Source organism: Kogia breviceps, chromosome 6 (assembly GCF_026419965.1).
Source record: "Kogia breviceps isolate mKogBre1 chromosome 6, mKogBre1 haplotype 1, whole genome shotgun sequence".
Lineage (NCBI taxonomy): Eukaryota > Metazoa > Chordata > Mammalia > Artiodactyla > Physeteridae > Kogia > Kogia breviceps.
This window is the reverse complement of record NC_081315.1, coordinates 129,241,937-129,269,704: the sequence shown is the minus strand read 5'-3', so window position 1 is coordinate 129,269,704 and position 27,768 is coordinate 129,241,937. Positions and strand designations below refer to the sequence as shown.

At 37.3% G+C, this 27,768-nt stretch overlaps 1 protein-coding gene across 2 annotated transcripts in view; it reads right to left on the bottom strand.

Moving 5' to 3' along the window:
- AFG2A (AFG2 AAA ATPase homolog A) overlaps positions 1-27,768 on the bottom strand; it is a 335,245-nt gene that overhangs the window by 53,288 nt on the left and 254,189 nt on the right. Inside the window, exon 15 of one of the 2 annotated variants that reach the window (XM_059066775.2) lies at positions 15,229-15,393. The exons of the other annotated variant lie outside the window; for it this stretch is intronic. Coding sequence (XP_058922758.1) covers positions 15,229-15,393 — 165 coding nt within the window. The remainder of the gene's footprint in view (positions 1-15,228; positions 15,394-27,768) is intronic. 2 annotated transcript variants of the gene reach the window in all.

Here is a 27,768-nt window from a genome sequence, read left to right as displayed (position 1 = left end):
AACTCTAAGCAACTTAGAGTTTTAGCAACATTTTAATAGAATACCTTTGAGAACTGAGTTACTGCCTCTTGAGGATGAAGAATAAGAACATCCCTATGTCACCGTCAAACACCACATGACATAACTGCAGTACTTTTCTTTCCTTCTGTCCTTAGCGTTCGATTTCTGAGACTTACCTAAGCACTCGGGTTCAACCCTTAGCTAAAATGAAAGGGCATAGGAATTAGGTATGCGTATTTCCTAAATCATCGTTCTAGTAGAAATGCTAGGTTCACTATTTTTTTTTCTTTTTAATTAATAAAACTTACATTAAAAAATTAAGTCGTGGGCTTCCCTGGTGGCACAGTGGTTAAGAATCCGCCTGCCAATGCAGGGGACACGGGTTCAAGCCCTGGACTGGTAAGATCCCACATGCCACGGAGCAACTATTCCCGTGGGCCACAACTACTGAGCCTGCGCTCTAGAGACCGCGAGCCACAACTACTCAAGCCTGTGCGCCTAGAGCCCGTGCTCCGCAACAAGAGAAGGCACCGCAATGAGAAGCCCGCACACGGCAAAGAAGAGTAGCCCCTGCTCACCGCAACTAGAGAAAGCTTGCGTGCAGCAACGAAGACACAACACAGCCAAAAATAAGTAAATAAAATAAATAAATTTATATAAAAAATTTAAGTCGTATGCAAGGAACTACTTATAACCTTAACAGATATACTAAAATAGGGATATTATGTAGACAGTTTGAAAATAAACATTAGCTTTACACTTGAAAGCAAAAAAATAGTATACATGCTTAAAAAGGAACAAATAGGGCTTCCCTGGTGGCACAGTGGTTGGGAGTCCGCCTGGCGATGCAGGGGACACAGGTTCGTGCCCCGGTCCGGGAAGATCCCACATGCCACAGAGCAGCTGGGCCCGTGAGCCATGGCCACTGGGCCTGCAAGTCTGGAGCCTATGCTCCGCGGCGGGAGAGGCCACGGCAGTGAGGCACCCACGTACCGCAAAAAAAAAAAAAAAAAAAAAAAAAAAAAAAAAAAAAAGGAACAAATAAAGATAGGAATTACAGATGTTTATAAATATAAATCACCTGAAATAAATGCTGCATGTAAGTATGAAATATAGTTTGCATTTAAAGAACACACCACCAAAACTAAAAACATGACCTCCACATGAAACACTCGAGCATTCATAAAATATAAGGCAACAAAATATGGAAAAATTAAGCAAATTCTTTATATTAGATATCAATTAAGTTGATTTTGCTGATTTATAAAAAATATAACAAAAATGATTTATTGAGCACTTGCTCTATGTATTAGGATAAGTATACATATTACTTATTATATCAATCATTTCATCTATTCTGGACAACAGATCTATAAAGGAGAGATCTCTCACATAATTTACATAATAAGAAAACTGGTCACAATCTAGGTAATGGTCAGACCTGGCATTTGGATTTAGATATTTCTCATTCCATAACTCATTTGCTTAACTGTAATGCCGTTTCACATAGTACAAACTGTTCATAAAAGAAGAAAAAGTTTTCACTTACATTGGTGGCATACTTTTCGTATACAGATCAATTAGGATCATTATTAGAAATTAGCTTACCTTCACCTCAAATAACCAAACGAAAATATCCAACTCTATCAGAATCTATACTACAGAATTAGTACCATGCTTTACAATCCTTTAATTAATTAATTTTGATGTGGACCATTTTTTAAAAGTCTTTACTGAATTTGTTACAATACTGCTTCTGTTTTATGTTTTGGTTTTTTGGCCTCGAGGCACGCGGGATCTTAGCTCCCCAACCAGGGGTCGAACCCGCAGCCCCTGCATTGGAAGGCAAAGTCTTAACCACTGGATCACCAGGGAAGTCCCTACACATCTTGTGTGTGTGTGTGTGTGTGTGTGTGTGTGTATGTGTGGTACACGGGCCTCTCACTGTTGTGGCCTCTCCCGTTGCGGAGCACAGGCTCCGGACGCGCAGGCTCAGTGGCCATGGCTCACGGGCCCAGCCGCTCCGCGGCATGTGGGATCTTCCCGGACCGGGGCACGAACCCGTGTCCCCTGCATCGGCAGGCGGACTCCCAACCACTGCGCCACCAGGGAAGCCCCCTACACATCTTTTTAAAATCATGAGTTCCTTTCAAGTTGGTAGAAGCCCCCCCCCCGCCAATTTATCACACATTTGAAGATGAAGAAGCACAGATTAAACATCTGTACAAAAATTCTGGAGAACCAGCATGAGTCAATAGAGAGACTGAGAATTTGGAAGAGGAGAAAGAGGTGGGATGTTAAAATGCCATTATTATTGGCCTGAGTAATTCTTCATAGATACTTATTTAGCCTGGATACCAGGCTTGGGCACTAGATTATCAGGTAGGTCTTGATGAACTTGTTGCCTCGATATACTGCTTCTCTTTATAAAGGGGCTTCAGTACTTTATACTTTCAGGAATAAAATGCTGTATTAAGTTTGTTGCCAGCCAGCCTCTCATTCAATATTCTTTTCCTTTCTGACTAATGCTTCTTGTAATCTGACAGTAGTTTTAAACACCTGGCAAGGAGTCAGTAATACAGGTATGACAGCACAAGGTGTTCTGGAGGATGATTTGCTTGGTGTAAACATCCTATCTAAAATAGACCTCAGGTAAGCTGAATTAAGGTTCTTTTTATTGCCAATTTAAGTAGAAGTTCATGTTTGGAAATATAGAGAATGTTACATTTCCATATGCTGTAAACTTTAAAAACTGTAAGTTAAAATGAACATTATAACTTTGTAGCTTTTTCTTACTTTCCTAACAAAGAGTCTAGGGAAAAAGTGGGCTGATGCATATTTCCGTTTTGTAAGACTTTATCCTAACATCTCCAGAATCATAGATACTGAACTTGACTTGCTGTTCTTAAGGAAGCTGAAAAGCAGAAAAACCAAAAGTATTAGGAAAAAAAAAATCACTGGGCATGGGAATCTCTGAGCAATGAAAACTTTCATTTCCATTCAGTGGAAAATTGTTAAAGTTTGCTAAAGAGTTTTGTTTTGTTTTTTTGTTTTTTTTTTTGGCCATGCCATGCAACTTACATGATCTTAGTTCCCAGACAAGGGATTGAACCAGGGCCCTCGGCAGTGAAAGCACAGAGTCCTAACCTCTAGGCTGCCAGGGAAATCCCAGGAAAATTTTATTAAAATCCGAATTCTATGAACTGTCCTCTGGTGCCATGATTAGGATCTCTAGGCCACAGAAGCAAGTATTCAGAGGCACTGACCACAACCCCAAGATCCCAGGTTTCTAGAAGCACTGTAAGGAAAACATAACCATGTTATATGTCCCTGGAGGTCCACCCCCTAAAGAATTCCTTATACAATTAATCTACTCTATGACAGGTACATAGGCACACATTTTTAGCACTAGAAAGGATCATAAAGACTGTTATTTCTACTCCCTTATTAAAATACGAGAACTGAGCTCTAGACATGATAACTGATTTGGCCAAACTAATACTGCAGTAGATGGTCAAGATGGGACTGAAGTCTAGGTCTTGGTTTTTACCAAACGGTAAGGGAGAGGGGTGGAGGACTGGCTTAAAAGTTACAGTCTAAATATAAGCTTTTAGTGTATCTGATTTTTGCTCTGGAAGGTTTTATCATGATTCATTTACAACATGGTAGCTACATTTTAGCCCTTGAACAGAGGTGCAGAGATAAGGTATTTGCCCTAGGAGCTTATATTCAAAGTTACAAGTGGTCATATGGCTGAGAAGACATAATCCACCTGACTTTTAACATTTTGGCCATTCATATCAGGTGCTGCACCTCATGGCAGGTTTTACGTGCTAATGTGGTACAAAAGACATCTTTAAATTCCCATTTATCCCATTCACAAAACATATTTGTCCAAGGGCTCATGAGGCAAATCTTAAAAGTCACAGCAAGTAGTTTATCTACTTGGGATTAAAATCTAAATTTATTTATTTGATGAATACATATAAACTTTAGAAGAGGTACTGTGCTCGTAGGCACTGTGAGGCCTATTTAAAGGTGGATAGGGCTTCCCTGGTGGCGCAGTGGTTGGGAGCCTGCCTGCCGATGCAGGGGACACGGGTTCGTGCCCCGGTCTGGGAAGATCCCACATGCCGCGGAGCGGCTGGGCCCGTGAGCGATGGCCGCTAAGCCTGTGCGTCCGGAGCCTGTGCTCCGCAACGGGAGAGGCCACGACAGTGAGACGCCCGCGTACCACAAAAAAAAAAAAATAATAATAATAATAATAAAGGTGGATAAGCCAAACAATGAGACGGCCCTGTACAGACGTGAAGGGTGTGCCTATACAAGGATGCCCAGCTGAGGGCGTGAATAAGGACTTACTGAAATAGGGACTTTCACGAAAGCTCACATTCTGCTTGACAAGCCTTTTGCCCTCGCAGGAATCTGTCACCAAATGGGGTAAAGGAGCATCTTTTTCTAATTCACGTAAAGGGTGCTCCATAGGCTAAGCTAGTGGTGGCCTTGGACACAAATGCCACCAATCTTTCAAAAACACAAATCTGACCACAGTATTTCTTATTAAATTCTTCAATGGTTCTCCAGGGCTTACAGGAGAAAAACAAGTCCAGATGATGTGCAAGGTCCTTTACATTTGTCTGACCTACTTTTCCTGCTTTATCACCTACTACTTCCACGCTCAGACTCTTTCTACTCATATTTTAACCTTTAACTGAATTCACAACACACTGTTCTTTCATGCATCTCTGCCTTTCTGTATGCCAGGCACGCTCCCCTTTCCAGCCCTACTCTACCTTGGGAACTCCTATTCACCTATTAAGACTCAGATCAACTATCCCCACCCTCAATCCCAGTTAGTGTGAGTTATATCCTCTTCTTTCACCCCTAGTATTCTGCACACCATGCCACATAAAACACATTATACAGAACTTAGTTGTTTATATGTCTTTCCCTCTCACTGAAGACCTTATTCACAATACCTGGGAAATACTGTAAGTGAATAAAGAAAAACGTAGTTCCTAACTTCAAGTAGCTTACAATTTTTGCGAAGATGACATCGAGGTAGCTAAAGACAACTGTCAGAAAAGTACATATAAAAAAATGTAAAGATGTTTCATATCCACTGTCCACAAGAGCAAGCAAATCTTTATCAAAGATTCAGAGATGTTAAGGGGAACCAAGAAACAGTTTCAAAGATTCTTCTGCTGACTCAGAGGCAGGAAGAGTCTTTCAGGAGGGGTTGAAAGATCCAGGTTCTGGTTCTGGGTCTGTCACTTATTTGCTGTGGGACTTCAGACAAATCAATTGTTTTTGCTTGGCTCTAGTTCTTTTGCTACAGCGGTGTTCTCATAGTATTAGGCACTCAGATAACGTATATCAAAAAGAAAAAAGCTTGAAACCAGAAGTGTCACTTTAGTGAACGTTAAAACTGTTATTATTGTTCATCAGAATTACTGAGAGTCAACACATAAATCATCCATCCAACATTAATGTCCACTGATTCAGTGGACAGAGTGGTTGCTTTGCTGGACTCCAATAAGTAGAAAACCTTGTTTCTGCCATAGAGAATCTTACAGTTTGTTTGCGGGGGGTGGGGGTGGGGGTGGGGGGAAGGGGACGGGACACGAGGCGGCTGCTCGTATTAAAATAACCACAAAACTATCCTAAGAGCTAAACAAGTAAAACAGAAATCAGAGTAAAGGAGTTCAAAAGGAGAAGCCATTTCTGGGTGGGGTTGTCATGATGGTTTTATGACAAAGCAGTGATTTCAGTAGGTTGTATAAACAAAGAGTACTTTGCAATTCTGGGCTATAGATACAGAATTTTAGGGTAAATGCACAAGAAAGAGTAGAGAGAACAAAGATCTCAAATAAGGACAGCAGACCAGCTGGTAACAGCAGCATGATTTCATAGGGCAGTTTCTGATAAGGCGGGACAAGCAGATTGCATGTGTGTCTACAGGAGGTTGCTAAGTCCTGCAGTGCCCTGCTCCACTCTGAGATAGGAACACCGCTGCTAGCTACTCTCTACCAGCACTACCCAGGGAGCCCGAGACCAGGCCAAAATGTGTCCTGCCCTGCCTCAGGATCTTCAGTCCTATCTTAGATATGTTGTTAGGCTGGTCATATACAGTCAATCTATGCCAGGTTCTAGTACGTTGATCCTGATTTTTAGATTAGGGAAAACAGTCACAAGAGGCTTCACGTAGGAAGAGTACAGATATCCTACGTGGTTATAATTGATCCTTCTGTTTTCACTGGGTAGGAGAAAAGAGAGAGGCCATCAGAAGGAATAATAATCAGCAAGATAGAAAAGTAATTAAAGTCTCTCCCTTTGTTAGCTGTAATAACTCAAGCACAGTGAAAGGAACGCTTCTTGAATTAAAGAGGCACGCTGGAAGGCGATTTTTTAATGTCAAGCTGGCATGAAGACCTCGAGCTATCATGAGACCCAGGAGGGCCTAGACTACAAAACAGAACTCAGGGCAAGACACATCACTTTAGTAAAATAGAGATACATACACTAAATTTACATGCAGTTAAAGCTTTTTGAAAAATTAACGTGAAATTAACTCTAACAAATTGCTAGAGCTAGATTCATAAGATGACCCTAAATATCCCCATATAAAGTAGATTTTTACATTTTGAAGAAAAGACTATGAGGCAGACTCAATTATTATAAATAATAATTTCAGATAAATGATCTGGATATTGAGACAATGAAAACTGCCTTATGGCAGCATCATCCAACACTGTAGTGGTAAATATAAATACTGAACTGATAAAACGAGGAAAGGATGAAGGGAAATAACATTTATGAAGCACTCCTTATGTGTCAGGGCTTGTTTCTTGGTGCTTTTACATTTATTATCTCATTTATTTAACCCTCAAAGCAATTTCAGTCACATAGATATCTTATAAATGAGGAAACTGAGGTTCAAAGAAATTAAATAACTTGCCTGTAACCACCCAGAGAGAAAAGAGCTGCAATTCGATTAAAGGTCTACTCAACTGCAGCATTAAAATTCTTTTTTTTCCCCTACTTTATTGCCTCTCTTGAAAGTTGAATTCTCAAATCTTGATATATGAAATAAATGCTATCATTGCCTATATTATTTATAAAATGCACAGCTGATACCTGGCTCTTAGAGAGTTTGTCAGTTTTAACGAGATAATCACTAAAAGGAGGATAACACCCAAGTGCAAATAAACATGCAATCCAAATTTTAGATATTAATTGTCAGCCTGTGTCAGCAAATTCCTATACAGAGAGGAAATTATGTATCTTATTCATCACCTCTGTCCTCAAGCACATGGCACATGGGTAATGGGCCCAGCCATGGCTTCATGTGCATATATTTGTGACTGCTGATTTCCTGTCAGTGGGTAAGACAAACGTTTTCTTAAAGGAACTAGGCTAATTTGATGTAAGACAAATACATGAAGTGGAATCTGCTACAAATAACTTAAAAAACAAAAATCAAAGGCAAAAGAAAACAATAGCTATAACCAAAAAAGACTTTTTATTTCCCCCTGAAGTGCATTCCTGTCGGCTCTTAAATGGCAACATGTTTTTCCATTAACTGGGAGCTACAGCCAAGAAGCCAAGGACAACGAGGTTCTGGCCACAGGGGAGCAGTAGGCGGCACAGGAGTGGCTTCAGCCGCTCCGTACAGGCTGCTTGGTCCCTAGGGACCACACTCCCTTTTCAGCTGGTGACAAACTTCCTCTTGGGACTCTCCTGAGGATGAAAATAATGCTTTGATTCCCTGTATACCCTCTCCAAGGGGGGAAAATGAAGTAACTCAGAAGGATAGAAGGAGCTACTTCAAACTTTGGGTGTCTGTACGTTTTTATGGAACAATGTTGACCTGGCCAAAGCACCAGGTGACAAGAAAATATTTTTAAAAATTAACCTTCCTATCCCAGTCCTTTAATGAGTGCCAGTATCATCCCCATCCTAAACAACTTTTTAACTAGAAATAAAAATAAAATCTTCACTACAGTTAAAATAAACATCTTATGTTTCTAAAAAACAGTGTCAGCAATTTCCTCATTTCTGGCTCACCCAGCCAAATTCTTGTTCGTATAGCTGATACTGTACAGTCAAATAAAATTAATTTTATATAATACTGAATATACTACTCTCCCGTGAAGACAATTAACTGAGTCAGTAGTTTCATTTTTATACCAAAAGTGCCCACAGAGACACCCCAACTCTGAAAAAGAGGCTGTGCCTATAGCAGGGTACATTGCTGCAAGAAAGTTTCTCTATGACAAATGAGAAGGGAAAGTCTATTTTTCCTAAATCTAACTTTTTTTCAGTTCATTAAGTGTTTGTTAAGTATGTACTATGTAGTAGGTTCTGTGCTTAAGGATATGGCCTTGCTGGGGGAAGAAATAAATTAGTTACGTCAGTGGTAAAGCACTGAGCCTGTAGGTATCAGATGACTGAGGTTCAAGCTTTGAATTAGTTTTACTATTTAAAAACCCATCAGGGACTTCCCCAGTGGCGCAGTGGTTAAGAATCTGCCTGCCACAGCAGGGGACACGGGTTTGAGCCCCAGTCTGGGAAGATCATACATGCCTCGGGGCAACTAAGCCCATGTGCCACAACTACTGAAGCCCGGGCGCCTAGAGCCTGTGCTCTGCAACAGGAGAAGCCACCGCAATGAGAAGCCCGCTCACCACAACGAAGAATAGCCCCCGCTCACTGCAACTAGAGAAAGCCCTTGCAGCAATGAAGACCCAATGCAGCCTCCCCCGCACCAAAAAAAAGATCAAAACTAATTTTGGCTTTCAAACATTGTTGTGCCATTTTAATTCTGATAGAAGAAAAGAAGATGAGAGAGATCTTATATTTTATGTGAAGCTAAGTTTAATCTATCTTAAATTTCCTATTGATTTTGACACTTTAAAAAGATAATATTTTTCCTCAAACAATAAGGCACCTGTGTGAATTACTTAAATATTCAGACCAAACCGTCCACCCAAAACAAAAAATGTGGAACAAATCTGTCTTGTCCAAATTGAAAACCCTAGAACTACTAAGATATGGCTCTGGAATAAATGTCTATGAAGTTGTAATAATATACTGATTATAACTAGGACCACAGTGAGATACCCTTCCCTCACCCAAGCAATATGGGACATAAAAATGTAAACTGAGGGACAGAATTTTCTGCTTCTTTCTCTGTGACTATTTTTAGAAAATCTGATATAAAAATTAATCAGAAATGAATTTGTGTATATTTCAGACTGAATTAGGCATGTACTACATAAGAACTAGTAAGCTGGTACAATAATTCCTGGCACCAAGTGAGTTTTTACCTTTCAGCCAGACAGGACCTCATTGGCTTTGCTTTTTGCTTTGCACTTCTGTGTTACTACCATGAATTACTTCAAAGTGAGAAAGGCATATTTATACCTTGCTAACTACTCTTCCACTTCACTCAACTCAAGTGAAAGATTTATGGTTTCTTTTCCTGCCTACTTCCTGTAAACTGACATATCATATACAGCCCTTGGTCTCACATCAAAAATGAAATGCTAGAAATGCTAGAGCAGTCAGTTAGCAGTAACTGTATCTTCATTTTAACTTAATGGATGGTCATGCCACAGAGATGCTCATAAAGATTACTATTTCAGACAGGACTCTAAAGGTGAACGTACTTTAACTGCTTCTCAAGCTACTTTCTACATGGATTTTCCACCCCAGTGGAATTTAAAATTTTAAAGGGGGAAAATCAAACATACATAGTTACTAGTTGAAAAAACCAGTGAGTAGATTTGAGACTTATTTTGGTTGTTGTTATTAGCTATGACTATTTGATACTAAATCCAATTCCACATGTAACTTTACCTACAAGACTCTCTGAGTACCACTAATGATCTATTATGTGTTAATCTCTTTGGTTTTTACAGAAGACAGATAAAAAATAATAGCAAGCAAAACAGAATGTGGAGTCCCAGCCTGCTGGATAATTCAGAATGAAAAGAATCTACAGCTTCTTACTTAAGAAAGTATTAATTTCCCAGTACAGACCCATATCAGTGGTATTCAGAAGACATTTCTGTGTTGAGGAATATATAGTCCAAATTTCTCTTAAGAAATACATGTAGAAAAGCTGCACAAATAGTTTAATGGAATTTTATTCTGTAAATAAAAACAGCCTAAGTAAAGAGTTGCTAAGGACAGAAAAAATATTTATTTGCCATACTTAAAATTTTCACAGAGGTCTTGCTATTCTTGTTGAGAGTATACTTTTACTATTAAGGGCAGACTGGCTGTCCCTTTTATGGTTTTTATGAGAGAATCTTTGTAGAATGAGATAAATTTCCCAAATCTTAAAAGCTAATAATAAAATCTCTCTGCCAAGTCTTTTGTATTTCAGAGTGCTTACGTGATATCTTAATCGCATTTTTATGAACTCTATGAGAAAACAGTAGGGCAAGCTGTACACCATTTCCATGTGACAGGGTAAAGCAATCAAAGTTCAGAGATGTGTGTAACTGGTAGGAAGCTGCTGTATCAAAAAGCCCCTAGACTGGCTAAATGGATACAAAAACAAGACCCATATATATGCTGTCTACAAAAGACCCACTTCAGACCTAGGGACATATACAGACTGAAGGTGAGGGGATAGAAAAAGATATTCCATGCAAATGGAAATCAGAAGAAAGCTGGAGTAGCTATCCTCATATTAGATAAAATAGACTTTAAAATAAAGACTATTACAAGAGAAAAAGAAGGACACTACATAATGATCAACAGATCAATCCAAGAAGAAGATATAACAATTATAAATATATATGCACCCAACATAGGAGCACCTCAATACATATGGCAACTGCTAACAGCTATAAAAGATGAAATCGACAGTAACACAATAATAGTGGGGGACTTTAACACCTCACTTACACCAATGGACAGATCATCCAAAATGAAAATAAATAAGGAAACACAAGCTTTAAATGATACATTAAACAAGATGGACTTAATTGATATTTATAGGACATTCCATCCAAAAACAAAAGAATACACATTCTTCTCAAGTGCTAATGGAAATCTCCAGGATAGATCATATAGTGGGTCACAAATAAAGCCTTGGTAAATTTAAGAAAACTGAAATCATATCAAGTATCTTTTCCAACTACAATGCTATGAGACTAGATATCAATTACAGGAAAAAGTCTGTAAGAAATACAAACACATGGAGGCTAAACAACACACTACTCAATAACTAAGAGACCACTGAAGAAATCAAAGAGGATGTCATTTGTTATAGAAACAAATGACAATGAAAACACAATGACCCAAAACCTATGGGATGCAGCAAAAGCAGTTCTAAGAGGGAAGTTTATAGCAATACAATCCTACCTTAAGAAACAAGAAACATCTCAAATAAACAATCTAGCCTTACACCTAAAGCAATCAGAGAAAGAAGAACAAAAAAACCCCAAAGTTAGCAGAAGGAAGAAATCATAAAGATCAGATCAGAAATAGATGAAAAAGAAATGAAGGAAATGATAGCAAAGATCAATAAAACTAAAAGCTGGTTCTTTGAGAAGATAAACAGAATTGATAAACCATTAGCCAGACTTATCAAGAAAAAAAGGGAGAAGACTCAAATCAATAGAATTAGAAATGAAAAAGGAGAAGTAACAATGGACACTGCAGAAATACAAAGGATCCTGAGAGATTACTAAAAGCAACTCTATGCCAATAAAATGGACAACCTGGAAGAAATGGACAAATTCTTAGAAATGCACAACCTTCTGAGACTGAACCAGGAAGAAATAGAAAACATGAACAGGCCAATCACAAGCACTGAAATTGAAACTGCGATTAAAAATCTTCCAACAAACAAGAGCCCAGGACCAGATGGCTTCACAGGCAAATTCTATCAAACATTTAGAGAACAGCTAACACCTATCCTTCTCAAACTCTTGCAAAATATAGCAGAGGGAGGAACACTCCCAAACTCATTCTATGAGGCCACCATCACGCTGATACCAAAAGCAGACAAAGACGTCACAAAGAAAGGAAACTACAGGCCAATATCACTGATGAACATAGATGCAAAAATCCTCAGCGAAATACTAGCAAACAGAATCCAAGAGCACATTAAAAGGATCATACACCATGATCAAGTGGGGTTTATCCCAGGAATGCAAGGATTCTTCAATATATGCAAACCAATCAACGTGATACACCATATCAACAAATTGAAGGAGAAAAACCACATGATCATCTCAATAGATGCAGAAAAAGCTTTCGACAAAATTCAACACCCATTTATGATAAAAACCCTCCAGAAAGTAGGCATAGAGGGAACTTTCCTCAACAGAATAAAGGCCATATATGACAAACCAACAGCCAACATCGTCCTCAACGGTGAAAAACTGAAACCATTTCCACTAAGATCAGGAACAAGACATGGTTGCCCACTCTCACCACTATTATTCAACATAGTTTTGGAAGTTTTAGCCACAGCAATCAGAGAAGAAAAACAAATAAAAGGAATCCAAATTGGAAAAGAAGTAGTAAAGCTGTCACTGTTTGCAGATGACATGATGCTATACATAGAGAATCCTAAAGATGCTACCAGAAAACTACTAGAGCTAATCAATGAATTTGATAAAGTATCAGGATACAAAATTAATGCACAGAAATCTCTTACATTCCTATACACTAATGATGAAAAATCTGAGAGTGAAATTAAGAAAACACTCCCATTTACCACTGCAAAAAAATGAATAAAATATCTAGGAATAAACCTACCTAAGGAGACAAAAGACCTGTATGTAGAAAACTATAAGACACTGATGAGAGAAATTAAAGATAATACAGATAGATGGAGAGATATACCATGTTCTTGGATTGGAAGAATCAACATTGTGAAAATGACTCTACTACCCAAAGCAATTTACAGATTCAATGCAATCCCTATCAAATGACCACTGGCGTTTTTCACAGAACTAGAACAAAAAATTTCACAATTTGTATGGAAATACAAAAGACCCGGAAGAGCCAAAGCAATCTTGAGAAAGAAAAACGGAGCTGGAGGAATCAGGCTCCCTGACTTCAGACTATATGACAAAGCTACAGTAATCAAGACAGTACAGTACTGGCACAAAAACAGAAATATAGATCAATGGAACAGGATAGAAAGCCCAGAGATAAACCCACACACATATGGTCACCTTATCTTTGATAAAGGAGGCAAGAATATACAGCGGAGAAAAGACAGCCTCTTGAATAAGTGGTGCTGGGAAAACTGGACAGCTACATGTAAAAGTATGAAATTAGAACACTCCCTAACACCACACACAAAAATAAACTCAAAATGGATTAAAGACCTAAATGTAAGGCCAGACACCATTAAATTCTTAGAAGCAAACATAGGCAGAACACTCTATGACATAAATCACAGCAACATCCTTTTTGACCCACCTCCTAGAGAAATGGAAATAAAAACAAAAATAAACAAATGGGACCTAATGAAACTTAAAAGCTTTTGCACAGCAAAGGAAATCATAAACAAGATGAAAAGACAACCCTCAGAATGGGAGAAAGTATTTGCAAATGAAGCAACTGACAAAGGATTAATCTCCAAAACATATAAGCAACTCACGCAGCTCAATTTCAAAAAAACAAACAACCCGGGCTTCCCTGGTGGCGCAGCGATTGAGAATCCGCCTGCCGATGCAGGAGACACGGGTTCGTGCCCTGGTCCGGGAAGATCCCACATGCCGCGGAGCGACTGAGCCCGTGAGCCATGGCCGCTGGGCCTGCGCGTCCGGAGCCTGTGCTCCGCAATGGGAGAGGCCACAACAGTGAGAGGCCCGCATACGGAAAAAAAAAAAAAAAAAAAAACAAACAAACAACCCAATCCAAAAATGGGCACAAGACCTAAATAGACATTTCTCCAAAGAAGATATACAGATTGCCAACAAACACATGAAAGAATGCTCAACATAATTAATCATTAGAGAAATGGAAACCAAAACTGCAAATGAGATATCATCTCACACTGGTTAGAATGGCCATCATCAAAAAAATCTGCAAACAATAAATGTGGAGAGGGTGTGGAGAAAAGGGAACCCTCTTGCGCTGTTGGTGGGAATGTAAATTGATACAGCCACTATGGAGAACAGTACGGAGGTTCCTTAAAAAACTAAAAATAGAACTACTACACGACCCAGCAATCCCACTACTGGGCCTATACCCTGAGAAAAACATAATTCAAAAGGAGTCATGTACCAAAATGTTCATTGCAGCTCTATTTGCAATAGCCAGGACATGGAAGCAACCTAAGTGTCCATCGACAGATGAATGGATAAAGAAGATGTGGCACATATATACAATGGAATATTACTCAGCCATAAAATGGTACGAAACTGAGTTATTTGTAGTGAGGTGGATGGACTGTCATACAGACTGAAGTCATACAGGCTGTCATACAGAGTGAAGTAAGTCAGAAAGAGAAAAACAAATACCGTATGCTAACACATGTATATGGAATCTGAAAAAAAAAAAAAAAATGGTCAGAAGAGCCTAGGGAAAGACGGGAATAAAGATGCAGACCTACTAGAGAATGGACTTGAGGATACAGGGAAGGGGAAGGGGAAGGTAGGACAAAGTGAGAGAGTGGCATGGACATATATACACTACCAAATGTAAAATAGATAGCTAGTGGGAAGCAGCCACATAGCACAGGGAGATCAGCTCGGTGCTCTGTGACCACCTGCAGGGGTGGGATAGGGATGGTGGGAGGGAGGGAGATGCAAGAGGGAAGAGATATGGGAACATATGTATATGTATAACTGATTCACTTTGTTATAAAGCAGAAACTAACACACCGTTGTAAAGCAATTATATTCCAATAAAGATGTTAAAATAAACAAACAAACCAAAAACAGAAACAAAAAGCCCCCAAAGAAGAATCTTCTAGTCCAGTGTTCTCTCCACTATATTATGCTGCTTCTCTCAAGACTACATTTTGAGAAATAAGATGAGCCAGGTAAAAACAATTGAAATATAATAGAGGCCAGGTAAAATGCAATTTAATTTAGTGACTACCTGTCAATGTAGTGTACTTCCTGTTTTAAGATTACTTAATACACAGTTATTTAAAACAGCTGGCATCAAGCAATCTTTTCTTTGCTAATGACCCCAAGCCACTGCTTTCTTCCCACCAAGGTATTTTAAGGGGAACTATCTTACCTCTGCTCCTGAATATGTATCTGTTTGGAGGATGAGTTCATTCAGATCAACATCATTACTGATTGGCATAGAGTGGAACTGCAAGTTAAATATTTCCCTTCTTGTTTCTGCATCTGGTAAAGGCACGTAGATGATTCTATCAATTCTTCCAGGCCGCATCAAGGCCTATAAAGAAGAAGGGGCAACAAAGATTAACCAAGCTCAGAATTGATATTCCATATGAAGGAACCCAAGGAAGGAGGATGCCCAGAATCTCATGAATATCTCACTATTATCATAATTAGTAAATAAAACAAGTACTAGAGATTCTAAAGTCTATTTGAAAGATTCAAACAAATAAACAATGTCAGAGTACTTTTGAAAATAGAAAGCAGCATTTCTGAAAGGCAATTTTTGCTCCTCAGCAACTGTCAGGTCAGTAAAAGATGACTATTGTCTTTTAAGGAAATGTGTATATGACTTGCATTCATCATATCAAAAGGTTTTTTTTTGGTAACTTCCTTCAATAACTCTTCAAATATGGGTTAAGCTGTTTTCAGAGACCCCACGAAATAACATAGTTCAGATCAAAGAATACTTCTAGAGCTGACAGCAGTCAAATGAACTTCCCTAATATATATATATTTTTTTGCGGTACACGGGCCTCTCACTGTTGTGGCCTCTCCCGTTGCGGAGCACAGGCTCTGGACGCGCAGGCTCAGCGGCCATGGCTCACGGGCCCAGCCGCTCTGTGGCATGTGGGATCTTCCCGGACAGGGGCACGAACCTGTGTCCCCTGCATCGGCAGGCAGACTCTCAACCACTGCGCCACCAGGGAAGCCCCCCTAATATTTTATTGAAGGTGAATGCCTGAACTATCTTAGAGCTAATGAAGTCATCTATTCAGAAAAAACTATTGAGCTGTACTATATACCAGAGTTTGTTGTTGGTACTAGGAAACAGCACGAATAAGACAGGTAAGTGTAAAATTGACTATAGTGAGAGTTACATGTCTGTGAATATACTAATAACCTTTGAATTCTATATTTTAAGTGGATGAATTTTATGGTATGTAAATTATATCTCCATAAAGCTATTAAGAGAGATATGGGTCAAAAGTGTGCGTGTATGTGTGTGTGTTTTGAGGGCATGGGGCAGCTTTTAGTTGGGGTAGTCAGAGAAAGCCTCTTTGAGGAGGTAACTTATGCAGATATCCGAAGGAGACACCCATACAAAGATCTGCGAAAGAACATTCAAGGTAAAAGAAACCTCAAGTACAAAGGCACAGATTACTGGCATGTTCCAGAGAGAGAAAAAACCCACTGTGGTAGAAACAGTGAATAAAGTGAAAAGACGTAGGAAATGAGGTTAGAGAGATAGTCACAGGCAGTTTAGGAGGTCTTCAACAACATGGTGAAGAGTCTGGACTGCATTCTATTTGCAATGAGAAGCCACTGGAAGGTTTTAAGTAGGAAGGTGAAATGGTAAGGTTTACAAGCAAAGATCATTCTTGTGGGACAAAAAAAGGTCTAATAAGAGTCCAGTAAGGAAAGAAAAGAGAAGATGGGGTAAAAAAAAGTATTTGAAGAAAAAGCTGAAAATTCCCCCAAATTGGTAAGCAACCATAAATTCACAAAATCAAGAAGCTCAGTGAATTTCAAACAAAATAAATACAAAGAAAATCATACATGAACACATTATAGTCAAACTGCTGAAAACCAAAGATAAAATCTTCAATGCTGCCAGAGTGAATACAGGGAACAATGATTTGAATCACCAATGACTCTCAATTAAAACAAAGGAGGGCAGAAACCAGTAGAACAACATCTTTAAAGTGCTGAAAGAATAAAAATGCCATCCCACAATTGTATTCCCAGTGAAAGTGCTCTTCAGTAACGAAGGAAAAATAAAGTCATTTTTAGATAAAAGAAAGCCAAGGAAATCTGTTTCCAGTAGACCTGTATTACAGAAAATGCTAAAGGAAGTTCTTTAGGTTGAAGGGAAATGACATGAGATGGAAAATTGAATCTTCAGGAAGAAATCAAAAGGATTAGAAATGATATACCCCCAAAATGTAGACTCTTTCCATCTCCAAAAAAATTACTCTTCTTGCTGGCATAATCAGAAATAGCACTCCTTGAATATTTAGGAGATACTCACTTATAAAGAGTGAAAAACAGCACATTTCTATATGTGTACTTATGAATATGAAGTATCCAGAAAGAAGGTGTGCCTTAGAATACAGAAAGTAAGGAAGATAAGAACTTAGACATGAACCTCTTTTAATTATTAAAACAAAAACAACAACAACAACAACAAACCCCCAAATCCTGAAAATGTAGCTGGGACCATACATTTAACACTACAGAAAATACAAACATTGAAACCTCATATGGTTGCTCTGTGGGACTTAGTTCTTAGGGAACTGGTGCAAAACATGATGATATTCTGTGAGTAATAAACTGTCCTCTGTCTCTGACTCAGGAGTCTCAAAGACTTTTGCCAGATTCTATGAAATTGTGGCAGACTAACTTGTTAGCTTTCAAATAGGGTAAAGTCTCAGAACCTTCCTATTTCTTAATATGTATGTTCCTAATAATGGAGCCTCAACATATATAAAGCAAAAATTGACAGGTTTAAAAAGATAAATATATATAATTCCACAACCATAATAGGAAATTTTAGCACTCTTCTCTTAGCATTGATGGAACTAGAAAACAAATCAGTAAGACAGAGAGGATCTAACAAGACCATCAATCATCTTGACCTAATTGAGATTTATTTATAGGCGCTATGCCCAACTGCAGAACACATATTCTTTTCAAGTACATTTGGTATATTCACCAAGACAGCCCATACGATAAGCCATAAAACAAAACTCAACAAATTCAAAAGGATTGAAATCATACAGAGTAGAACTCTGAGTAAGTTAGACATGAATAAAAATAGGCCATAGAGGAAAACCCCAAACACACTGGAAATTAAACAACATACTTCTAAATAAACCATTGGTCAAAGAAAATATCACAAAGGAAATAACAAGTTGAATGATAATGAAAATCTAACATATGAAGATTTGTGGAATATAGTTAAAGCAGTGGGGTATGGGCGGAAGAAAGTATAGAACTTGGAAAAGTAAAAAGTAAAACTATCCTCATTTGCAGATAACATGAGAGTTTATATAAAACTCCTAAGGAATCTACAAAACAACTAATAGCAAGATTACAGGATACAAGTTTAATATTAGAAAAAATGTATTAAGCAGCAAACTAACTAGAAAATGAAGTTTAAAAAATCTACTTTATGGAAATATATAAAAAATATAAAAGACAGGAATAAAATTAACAAAAGAATGCTTCATTGAAAACTACAGAGCACTTGTTGAGAGAAATTAAACAAGACCTATTTAAACAGAGAGATATACCACGTTCATTGGAAGACTCAGAATTATGAAGATATTCTTTCTTTCCAAATTTATCTATAGACTCAATGCAATTCCAATAAAAAAACACAAAGAGTTTTAAAAAAAGTGACAAAATGATTATAAAATTTATATGGAAATGCAAATGACTGAGAATAGTGAAAGCAACCTAAAAAAAGAACAAAGTTGAAGGACTTACCTGACTTCAAAACTTACGATGCTAATAGAGAAACAAGATAGTGTGATAAGGTCTAGAAGACAGAAATAAAAGATTAATAGAACAGAATAAGGAATCCATATTGATTTTTATTATTAATGCATTCAAAGAGGAAAGGAAAGTATTTTAAGAAATGATGCTCAACAACTAGATACTCATATATTTAAAATGAACATTGACCCCTACCTCACCCTATGTACTCAAAAATTAACTTGAGATGGATCATAAATCTCAGTGTAAGAGCTAAAACTACAAACTTCTAGAAGTATAAAAGAAAAAAATTGATAAACTGGTCTTTATAAAAATAAACCCTTCTTCTCTTCTAAAGATACCTTTAAAAAGATAATAAGGCAAGCCACAGACTGGGATAAAATATTCACAATAGTTATATCTGACAAAAAACTTGTATCCAAATATAAAAAGAACCCTTAAAATTCAGTGATAAGAAAATAAATAACCCAATAGAAAGTGGGCAAAAAATCTGAACAGATTCAGATACAAGAAGCTATAGGGTTGGCAAGTAAGTGTTGAGTAAAAAGCTGCTCAGAACCATTGGTCATCAGATCAATGCAAATTTAAGCCACAATGAGATATCATTACCTTCTCATAAGAATGACTAAAACTAAAGACACTGACAACACCAAAGACTGAATAAGGATATGGAGAAACAAGAACTTTTACACTCTTAATGGGAACATAAAACAGTACAACTACTTTGGAAAACTGGCAGTTTCTTAGAAAGTTCCCCACCATAACAACCCAGCTACTCTACTACTAGGTATTTATCCGAGAGAAACAAAAACTTATAGCCATGCAGATCTGTACACAGATGTTCATAGCAGCTTTATTCGCAATAGCCCCAAGCTGTAAATAATCCAAATGTCTACCAATTCATGAATGAACAAAATATGTATTTATATATAATAGAATACTACTCGGCAATAAAAAAGAAAAACTACTGATACACTCAATAACGTGCACGAGTCTCAAAATCATTGTGCTGAGTTAAAGAAACCAGACATTGAAAACTACATACTATAAATTCCATTTATATAAGATACTTAAAAATTCAATCTAATCTATATAAAAAGTAGACAAGTGGTTGTTTGGAGCCTGGGGTAGAGGGAAAGATGGACTGCCAAGGAGCAAATAGAACCTTTTAGGTTGACTGAAATGTTCTATTACATCTGGATTGCAGAGGTGGCTTCACAGGTTCGCATATAGTATATATGTAAATTAGCTGAATTGTACACTTTAAGTTGATGCAGTTTATTGTATGTCAATTATAACTAAATAAAGTTGATTTCACTTGCATTTGTTAGGTTCTCAGTATGATACATCAGTAAACTTAAGGGCATTAGAGATGTTTTCAGATCTTCTCTATCTGAAAAGATTATCTTCTTGGACTCTCTCTCCCTCTTTTTTTTTTTTTTTTTTTTTAATTACCTTATATTTATGTTTAGAGTTCCAAACAGAACGTTAAAACTCATGGAGTCCATACCATATATCTTACACAGGTGTTTCATAAAATGCTTGGGTAAATGTTAGCAGATATAAGGAAAAAAAGGATTTTCTTGTTAAAATAAGTTAGGGAAACACTGGGTAGAAACAACATTAAACAGGTTTCTATATGCAGGAATTTTTGGAGTTGATACTAATGGGTATGAAAAATCTCCAAGAGAGAGCTGCAGTAGCAGATAGAAATTCTATCCCAAATTCTAATCACAGAACATCTCAAAAGCTAACATTACATTTCCACTTTGAAAAATGCTGCTGTATACTTTCTGCACATATCACAATACCTAGAACATGCTGAGAGTTTATCAAATATCTATTAATTCTTAAGTCATGTACAAATTAGCCAGCAAAAAGTCAGTTAACAAATGCATAGTAAATACAGTGCCTTTGTTTAAAAATGAATGCTTTAATTATTTTCAGACTTAGGTAGAAATGATGCATGATCATCTTCCTTGAAATGTACTTTATCATAGAATTCAAAACTGCATTTCAATCATGGGGATCACTTCTTCCCTACCTAAAACAAATAAATACAGGATTTAGGAAATTAGGATGATACCAGTAAACATATTTTTTCAAATTATTAAAAATATTATCTAAGATGAATAACATTAATATTTATATAGCTCTTAAGAATCTATAAAGCAATTTTCACATAGTGTATTTCATTTAATATGACTCTAAATTCTGTGAATTAGATACACCCCCATTAAGAAAAAGAAAATGAGGCCCAAGATCATGCAATAAATGATAGAAATTGAACTGAAATCAGGAGGTCTCTGAATGTTGAATCATACTTTTTTTACTTTACTATCTTGCCAGTACAATATGATACTCAGTATCAATGGACAAAGAAGAAAAAATTCTTGTTCTGAAATATGACACAGGTAACACAATAAGTTTAAATATTTCTTTCATCAAAAAAATTATTACACAGCTACTCTGTGCCAGGCTCTATTTTAGCTGCTGGGGATACAGCTGCTAATGGCTGGATTAGTTTTTTAAAGTTGAGGTTATCCTTTTCACCTTTCTGGGAAAACTAGTCATTCTAGGCTATTTTAAAATTTCCTAATAGCTGCAAGAACAACACAGCAAAGGATATAGAGTGTACACATCATCTAAGTCACTGGAACAACACTCAGCATGCATCTATGCCCACCCCCACACCCCAAGTTGTAGCTGTCCCCGGGCAATGCAGGTTGAGGACACTTGAACGATTATAACTTTGTCTGGGCCATCAGCCAGCTAGGCTTTTTCTGGCTTGATCTTGTCAGTGAAAGTTAGCTTAAAAAAAGGTAGGAAAGAGCTTTCCTTCCTGTAAAATCCTGAATGAGTTAACACCCTTCCTAGAATTTCTTTAAAGATACTGTTCTGCAATATGAGGGTGAAAGAATGTATTCTGAATGATGGCACGTTCTGATACTTTAAAATCACTATATGACAATTCCAATGAAAAAACAAGCCCAGGCTTCCTAATACTCTGAACGCTTCTGGCCGCAAGGTCACAGACACTGCAGCCTTACAGTAACTCTAGTTTAAAAACTGTTGGGAAAACTGCCTTTTCAAGAGGACTTCTTCCAGACCTTGGGGAAGTCTCTATACCTCTCACAGCCTCAGTTTCCTCATGTGTGAAAATGATGGTGGTTCTTTAATCAGAGAGGCCTATATACTTCTGACAAGAATTTCCCTCAAAATATACAAGATGAGAAAACATCCCCACACAATTCTACAAATAATTCCACTGAGTTCAAGTGAAATCTGCTTGGGCACCTCACAGTAAGAATTACTGTATTAGGTGACCTTTTAAATGGGCCTTCTAGACCCAATTCCGTATATTATCTTACTCAAGGCAATGCCTGATTACATTATATGATCTTTACTGAAAATGTGTTAATACAATTTTAGTAGTTACACTACTTAAACTAATACTACTACCTTTTCTTCTTCTGACCTTTACAAAATGAACTCAGTTCATTTTGTAAAGGTCACAGTTAAAGGGCTACCTTTACCACAGTTAAAGGGCTACCTTTTCTTTTTTTTATAAATTCTGAAGTTCAACACTTGTAATTTTATATTCTATCGATGTCCTAATCTAATTAGCAGAGAAATACTTGTTCATACCAAAGCATTAAAACAGACACTTTGAAAAATCAGGTTCCGTTGGCTCTCATTCATTTAAAATGGTCAACATGGCTTTTAGAAGGATTACGGGAAATGATGTATGTAGATCATTTGGCACTGTGTCTGGCCCGGGTTGGTGTTCAAAGAACATAATTTGCCTACCCCCTTTAAAAGAAATAAATAAAATGATCAACAAGGGTGTGTATGAGTGTAGGGAACGTCTTTCTTCTATAAAGAAAAGCAGCAACTGAGCCTTTACATTTTACTCTAATGAAAACATATCAATATATCATGATTCATGGAGAAAACAGTTCCAGAAACTAGGGAGAGAGGTGGATCCTTGGTAACAGCTCTGATTTATTTCAAAGAAACCCTGGACTTTGGGTATCTCTCTCTCACTCTAAATTCAACGGATTAATAGGTGTGGTTAATGCTACCTCTTAAATCTCTCTTGAAACTGTTACTTCTATTCCATCTTCTTTATTATATATTTGTTTGTTTCCTGCCTGTCTTTCCCAATAGATTGCAGGCAGTATGTAATGGCAGGTATCATACTTTTTTATTCAACAATGTAAACTCGGCAATGGCACATTCAAGGCACTCAATACATGTTTACTCAATGAAGTCGTCCCAACATAATCTCTTGTCGAGAATACCATAACGACCTTGCTAGTTGTTTTTCCTGCCTGCAGTCTTACTCTTTCCTTCTTCTCCCTCTCTATCTACATCACTGCTAAACTGATCACTGTAACTGCAAACACTGTAACTTCCTATTTAATAACCATTTAAAGGCACCTCAAGGGAAAAAGTCAAATTCAAGTATAATATTTCAAGCTTCTGTGATTTTGGTGTAACTCTCCCAACTTATCTGCAGCCACGTTTCCTTCTTCAGCCTGTGGCTCCGAGAACTCTAAGCACTCACAGTGAGCCAAACTCCATGCTGCTTTCTGCATCCTTGCTCTCACACGTAATTCTCTCTTTGCTCTGAATGCTTGTATCTCATAGCCTATCGGGTAAGATTCGCCTCTTGTTCAAGTTTCAGCTTAAAAGTCTTCTCTTTTATACAACCTTCTATAACTCTTCTGAGTACTACATAACTTGTAATTTGGCATACAGTTTAAAAGTGAGGGCAAAATTGAAAAATTTAAAGAAGACACAAATAAATGGAAGGACATCTATGTCCAAAGATTGGACGATTTAATTTTGTTAAGACGTCAAAACTATACAAATCAATCCACAGACTCAAATGTGAGAATAGCATTTTTTGTAGAGTTAGAAGACTAAAATTCATAAGGAATTTCAAGGGACCCCGAATGGCCAAATCAATCTTGTTATAGAAGAACGCAGTTGGAGGACTCACACATCCAAATTTCAAAACTTCCTAAAAACCCACATCAATCAAAACACTGTGTCACTTATCCAAGGAGAGTTACATAAACCTATGGAACAGAATGGAGAGCCCTTTATAAAACCCTCACCAATGTGGTCATATGATTTTTGAAAAGGATACAAAGACCAGTCATTGAAGAAAGGACTGTCTTTTCAACAAATCTTATTGAGGAAACTGGATATCCACATGGAAAATAATGAAGGTGGATCCTTACCTTACATTTTATTAAAAAAATGATTAAGTTGGATCAAAGACCTAATCATAAGAGCTAAAACAGTTAAACTATTAAAAAATACAGGAAAGCCTTCATGACCTTGGATTTAGAAATAATTTCTTTGATATGACACCAAATGTACAGGCAACAAAAGAAAAACAGATAAACTGAAATACATAAATATTTTTTTAAGGTGCACCAAAGACACTATTGAATCATATATCTGATAAGGAGTTAATATCCAAATATATAAATGACTCCTACATCTCAACAATGAAACAATCAGATTTTTTAAATGTGCAAAAGACATGAATCTTCCAAAGATGTATACAGGTGGCTAATAATCGCACGAAAATATTCTCAACATTACTAATCACTAGAGTTTCAAGTCAGAACCACAATGAGATACCATGTACATCCATTGTCATTAAAACAAAACCAAAGGAAATCACAAGTGTTAGGATATACAGAAAATCCTGGTGCACCGTTGGTTTGAATGTATTGTAAAATGGGCAGCCATTATGGAAACAATGTGGTGGTCGTGAAAAAAATTTTAAATTGACTTTTACCTTTTGATTCAGTAATTCCACTTTGGAGTATATACCCAAAATAATTAAAAACAGGGACTCTAATAGATATTTGTACACCCATGTTCACAGTATCATTATTCACAATACACAAAAGGTGGAAGCAAACCAAGTGGGGGAATGGAAAATTATTGTTTAATGTGTATGGAGGTTTATTTAGGGGAAATGGAAAAAGATCTGCAGATGAAAAATATCTGCAGATGGATGGTGGTAGTAGTTGTAGAGCAATGTGACTATATTTTATGCCACCTAACTGTGCACTTTAAAATGACTAAATTGGTAAATTTTATGTTATTAATATTTTACCAAAATAAATTTTATAAATGTCAAAAAAAAAAAAGCGAGGTCAAAAGAATCAGCCTAACTGGGTTAAAACTCTAGCTCCATCATGTATTAGCTGTGTGTTTAGATAAATCATTTAAACCTCTTGGTACCTTAAAATCCTTAACAGTACTAGTTACTCAGAGGATGACCCTATGAATTGAATGACATAATGTATAAAGGGCTCAGCACAGTGCTTGGCACATGGCATGCATGCTTCAATTTAGATGCTATTATCACTGTTACTGGTCCTGCATAATTATCCCAGTATTTGACTGTGCTCCTTGAATATAGGGAATGCTAGTTATCTTTGGATCCTAATACCTGGCACATGGTAGACATTAATGTTCTTTGAATGAATGAACGAATAAATGTTCTAAAACCACGAGGTTAGAATAATGGTAGGCAAGTCAGGTTAAAATACAGATTCTTGATTTATATTTATATTTATACTTCAATGTTTAAACAGGATTACTATTTAACAAGTCTCTACTGGCCTCTTCCTGCTTCTTATCATAGTCTCTGAAACGCTCAATTCATAGCCCTTTCGTAATAGAGAAGGGAGAAGTTATAGAAATAGGCTTGCTCTCTTCAATAGGAATCTGATAAAGGAATCATTAAGAGAGGAGGCCCTAGAACATGCTTGTATTTATTAAATCTTTCCATGTTGCAGATACACATTATTCAGCCTAGAGATGAACATAGCTGACTTCTGGAAATGTTTTTTTAAATGTGGGATCCTAGCTGTGTGTGTGTGTGTGTGTGTGTGTGTGTGTGTGTGTGTGTGTGTGTGTGTGTTTATTTTTTATAAATTTATTTATTTAATTTATTTATTTTTGGCTGTGCTGGCTGGGTCTTTGTTGCAGTGCGCGGGCTTTCTCTAGTTGCGGCGAGCGGGGACTACTCTTTGTTGCGGTGCGTGGGCTTCTCATTGCAGTAGCTTCTCTTGCTGCGGAGCATGGGCTCTAGGTGTGCAGGCTTCAGTAGTTGTGACGCACGGGCTTAGGTGTTCTGCGGCATGTGGGATCTTCCTGGACCAGGGCTCGAACCCATGTCCCCTGGATTGGCAGGCGGATTCTTAACCACTGCACCACCAGGGAAGCCCCGGAAATGTTTTTTGTGTTTTCTGATTTGCATTTCTCTAATAATTAACCATGTTGAGCATCTCTTTATGTGCCTGTTGGCCATCTGTACGTTTTCTTTGGAAAAATGTCTATTCAGGTCTTCTGCCCATTTTCTGACTGGGTTGTTTTTTGATATTGAGCTGTGTAAGCTGTTTTTACATTTTAGATATTAAGTCCCTGTCAGTCGCATCATTTGCAAATATTTTCTCCCATTCCATAGGTTGTCTTTCAATTTTGTTGAGGGTTTCCTTTGCTGTGCAAAAGCTTTTAAGTTTGATTAGGTCCCATTTGTTTATTTTTGCTTTTATTTCTTTTGCCTTGGGAGACTGATCTAAGAAAATATTGCTACGATTTATGTCTGAGAATGTTTTGCCTATGTTCTTTTCTAGGAATTTTACACGTCATGTCTTATATTTAGGTTTTTAAACCATTTTGAGATTTTGTATATGGTGTGAGGGAATGTTAAAATTTCATTGATTTACATGTAGCTGTCTAGCTTTCCCAGAACCACTTGTTGAAGAGACTGTCTTTTCTCCACTGTACCTTCTTGCCTCCTTTGTCATAGATGAAGTGACTGTGGGTGTGTGGGTTTATTTCTGGGCTCTCTATTCTGTTCCATTGATCCATATGTCTGCTCTTGTGTCAATGTCACGCTGTTTTGATTACTGTAGCTTTGCAGCATAGTCTGAAGTCTGGAAGGGTTATGTCTCCAGGATTGCCTTGGCAATTAATTCTGGGTCTTTTGTGGTTCTGTGTAAATTTTAGGGTTATTTGTTACACTTCTGTGAAAAATGTCCCTATTTTGATAGGGAGCACATTAAATCTGTAGATTGCTTTGGGTAATATGGCCACTTTAACAATATTAATCCTTCCAATCCAAGAGCATGGGATAGCTTTCATTTCTCTGAATCGTCTTCAACTTCCTTTATCAATGTTTTATAGTTTTCAGCATATAGGTCTTTCACCTCCTTGGTTAAGTTTATTACCAAGTATTTTTATTTTATTTTTGACGTGATTTTAAATAGGATTATTTTTTTTTTTTAACTTTCTCTTTCTGATATTTCATTGCTAGTGTAAAGAAATGCAACAGATTTCTGTACATTAATCTTGTATCCTGCTACCTTGCTGAATTTGTTTATCAGTTCTAATAGTTTTTGTGTGGAGACTTTAGGGTTCTCTACATAGAGTATCACATCATCTGCAAATAGTGAGAGTGTTACCTCTTCCCTTCCAATTTGGATACCTTTTACTTCTTCTTTCTTGTCGGACTGCTGTGGGTAGGGCTCCCAGTACTTTGCTGAATAGAAGAAGAGAGTGGGCATGCTTGTCTAGTTCCTGAATTTAGCAGGAAGGTTTTCAGCTCTTCACCTTTGAGTATTATGTTGACTGCAGGTTTGTCAAAAATGGCTTTTATTATGTTGAGATATGTTCCCTCTATGCCCACTTTGGTAAGAGTTTTTATTATGAATGGATGTTGAATTTTGTTAAATGCTTTTTCTGTGTCTATTGAGATGGTCATGTGGTTTTTGTCTTTCCTTTTGTTAATGTGGTGCATCACATTAACTGATTTCTGTATGTTGAATCATCCTTGTGACCCTGGACTAAAACCAACTTGATCATGGTGTATGATCCTTTTTATGTACTGTTG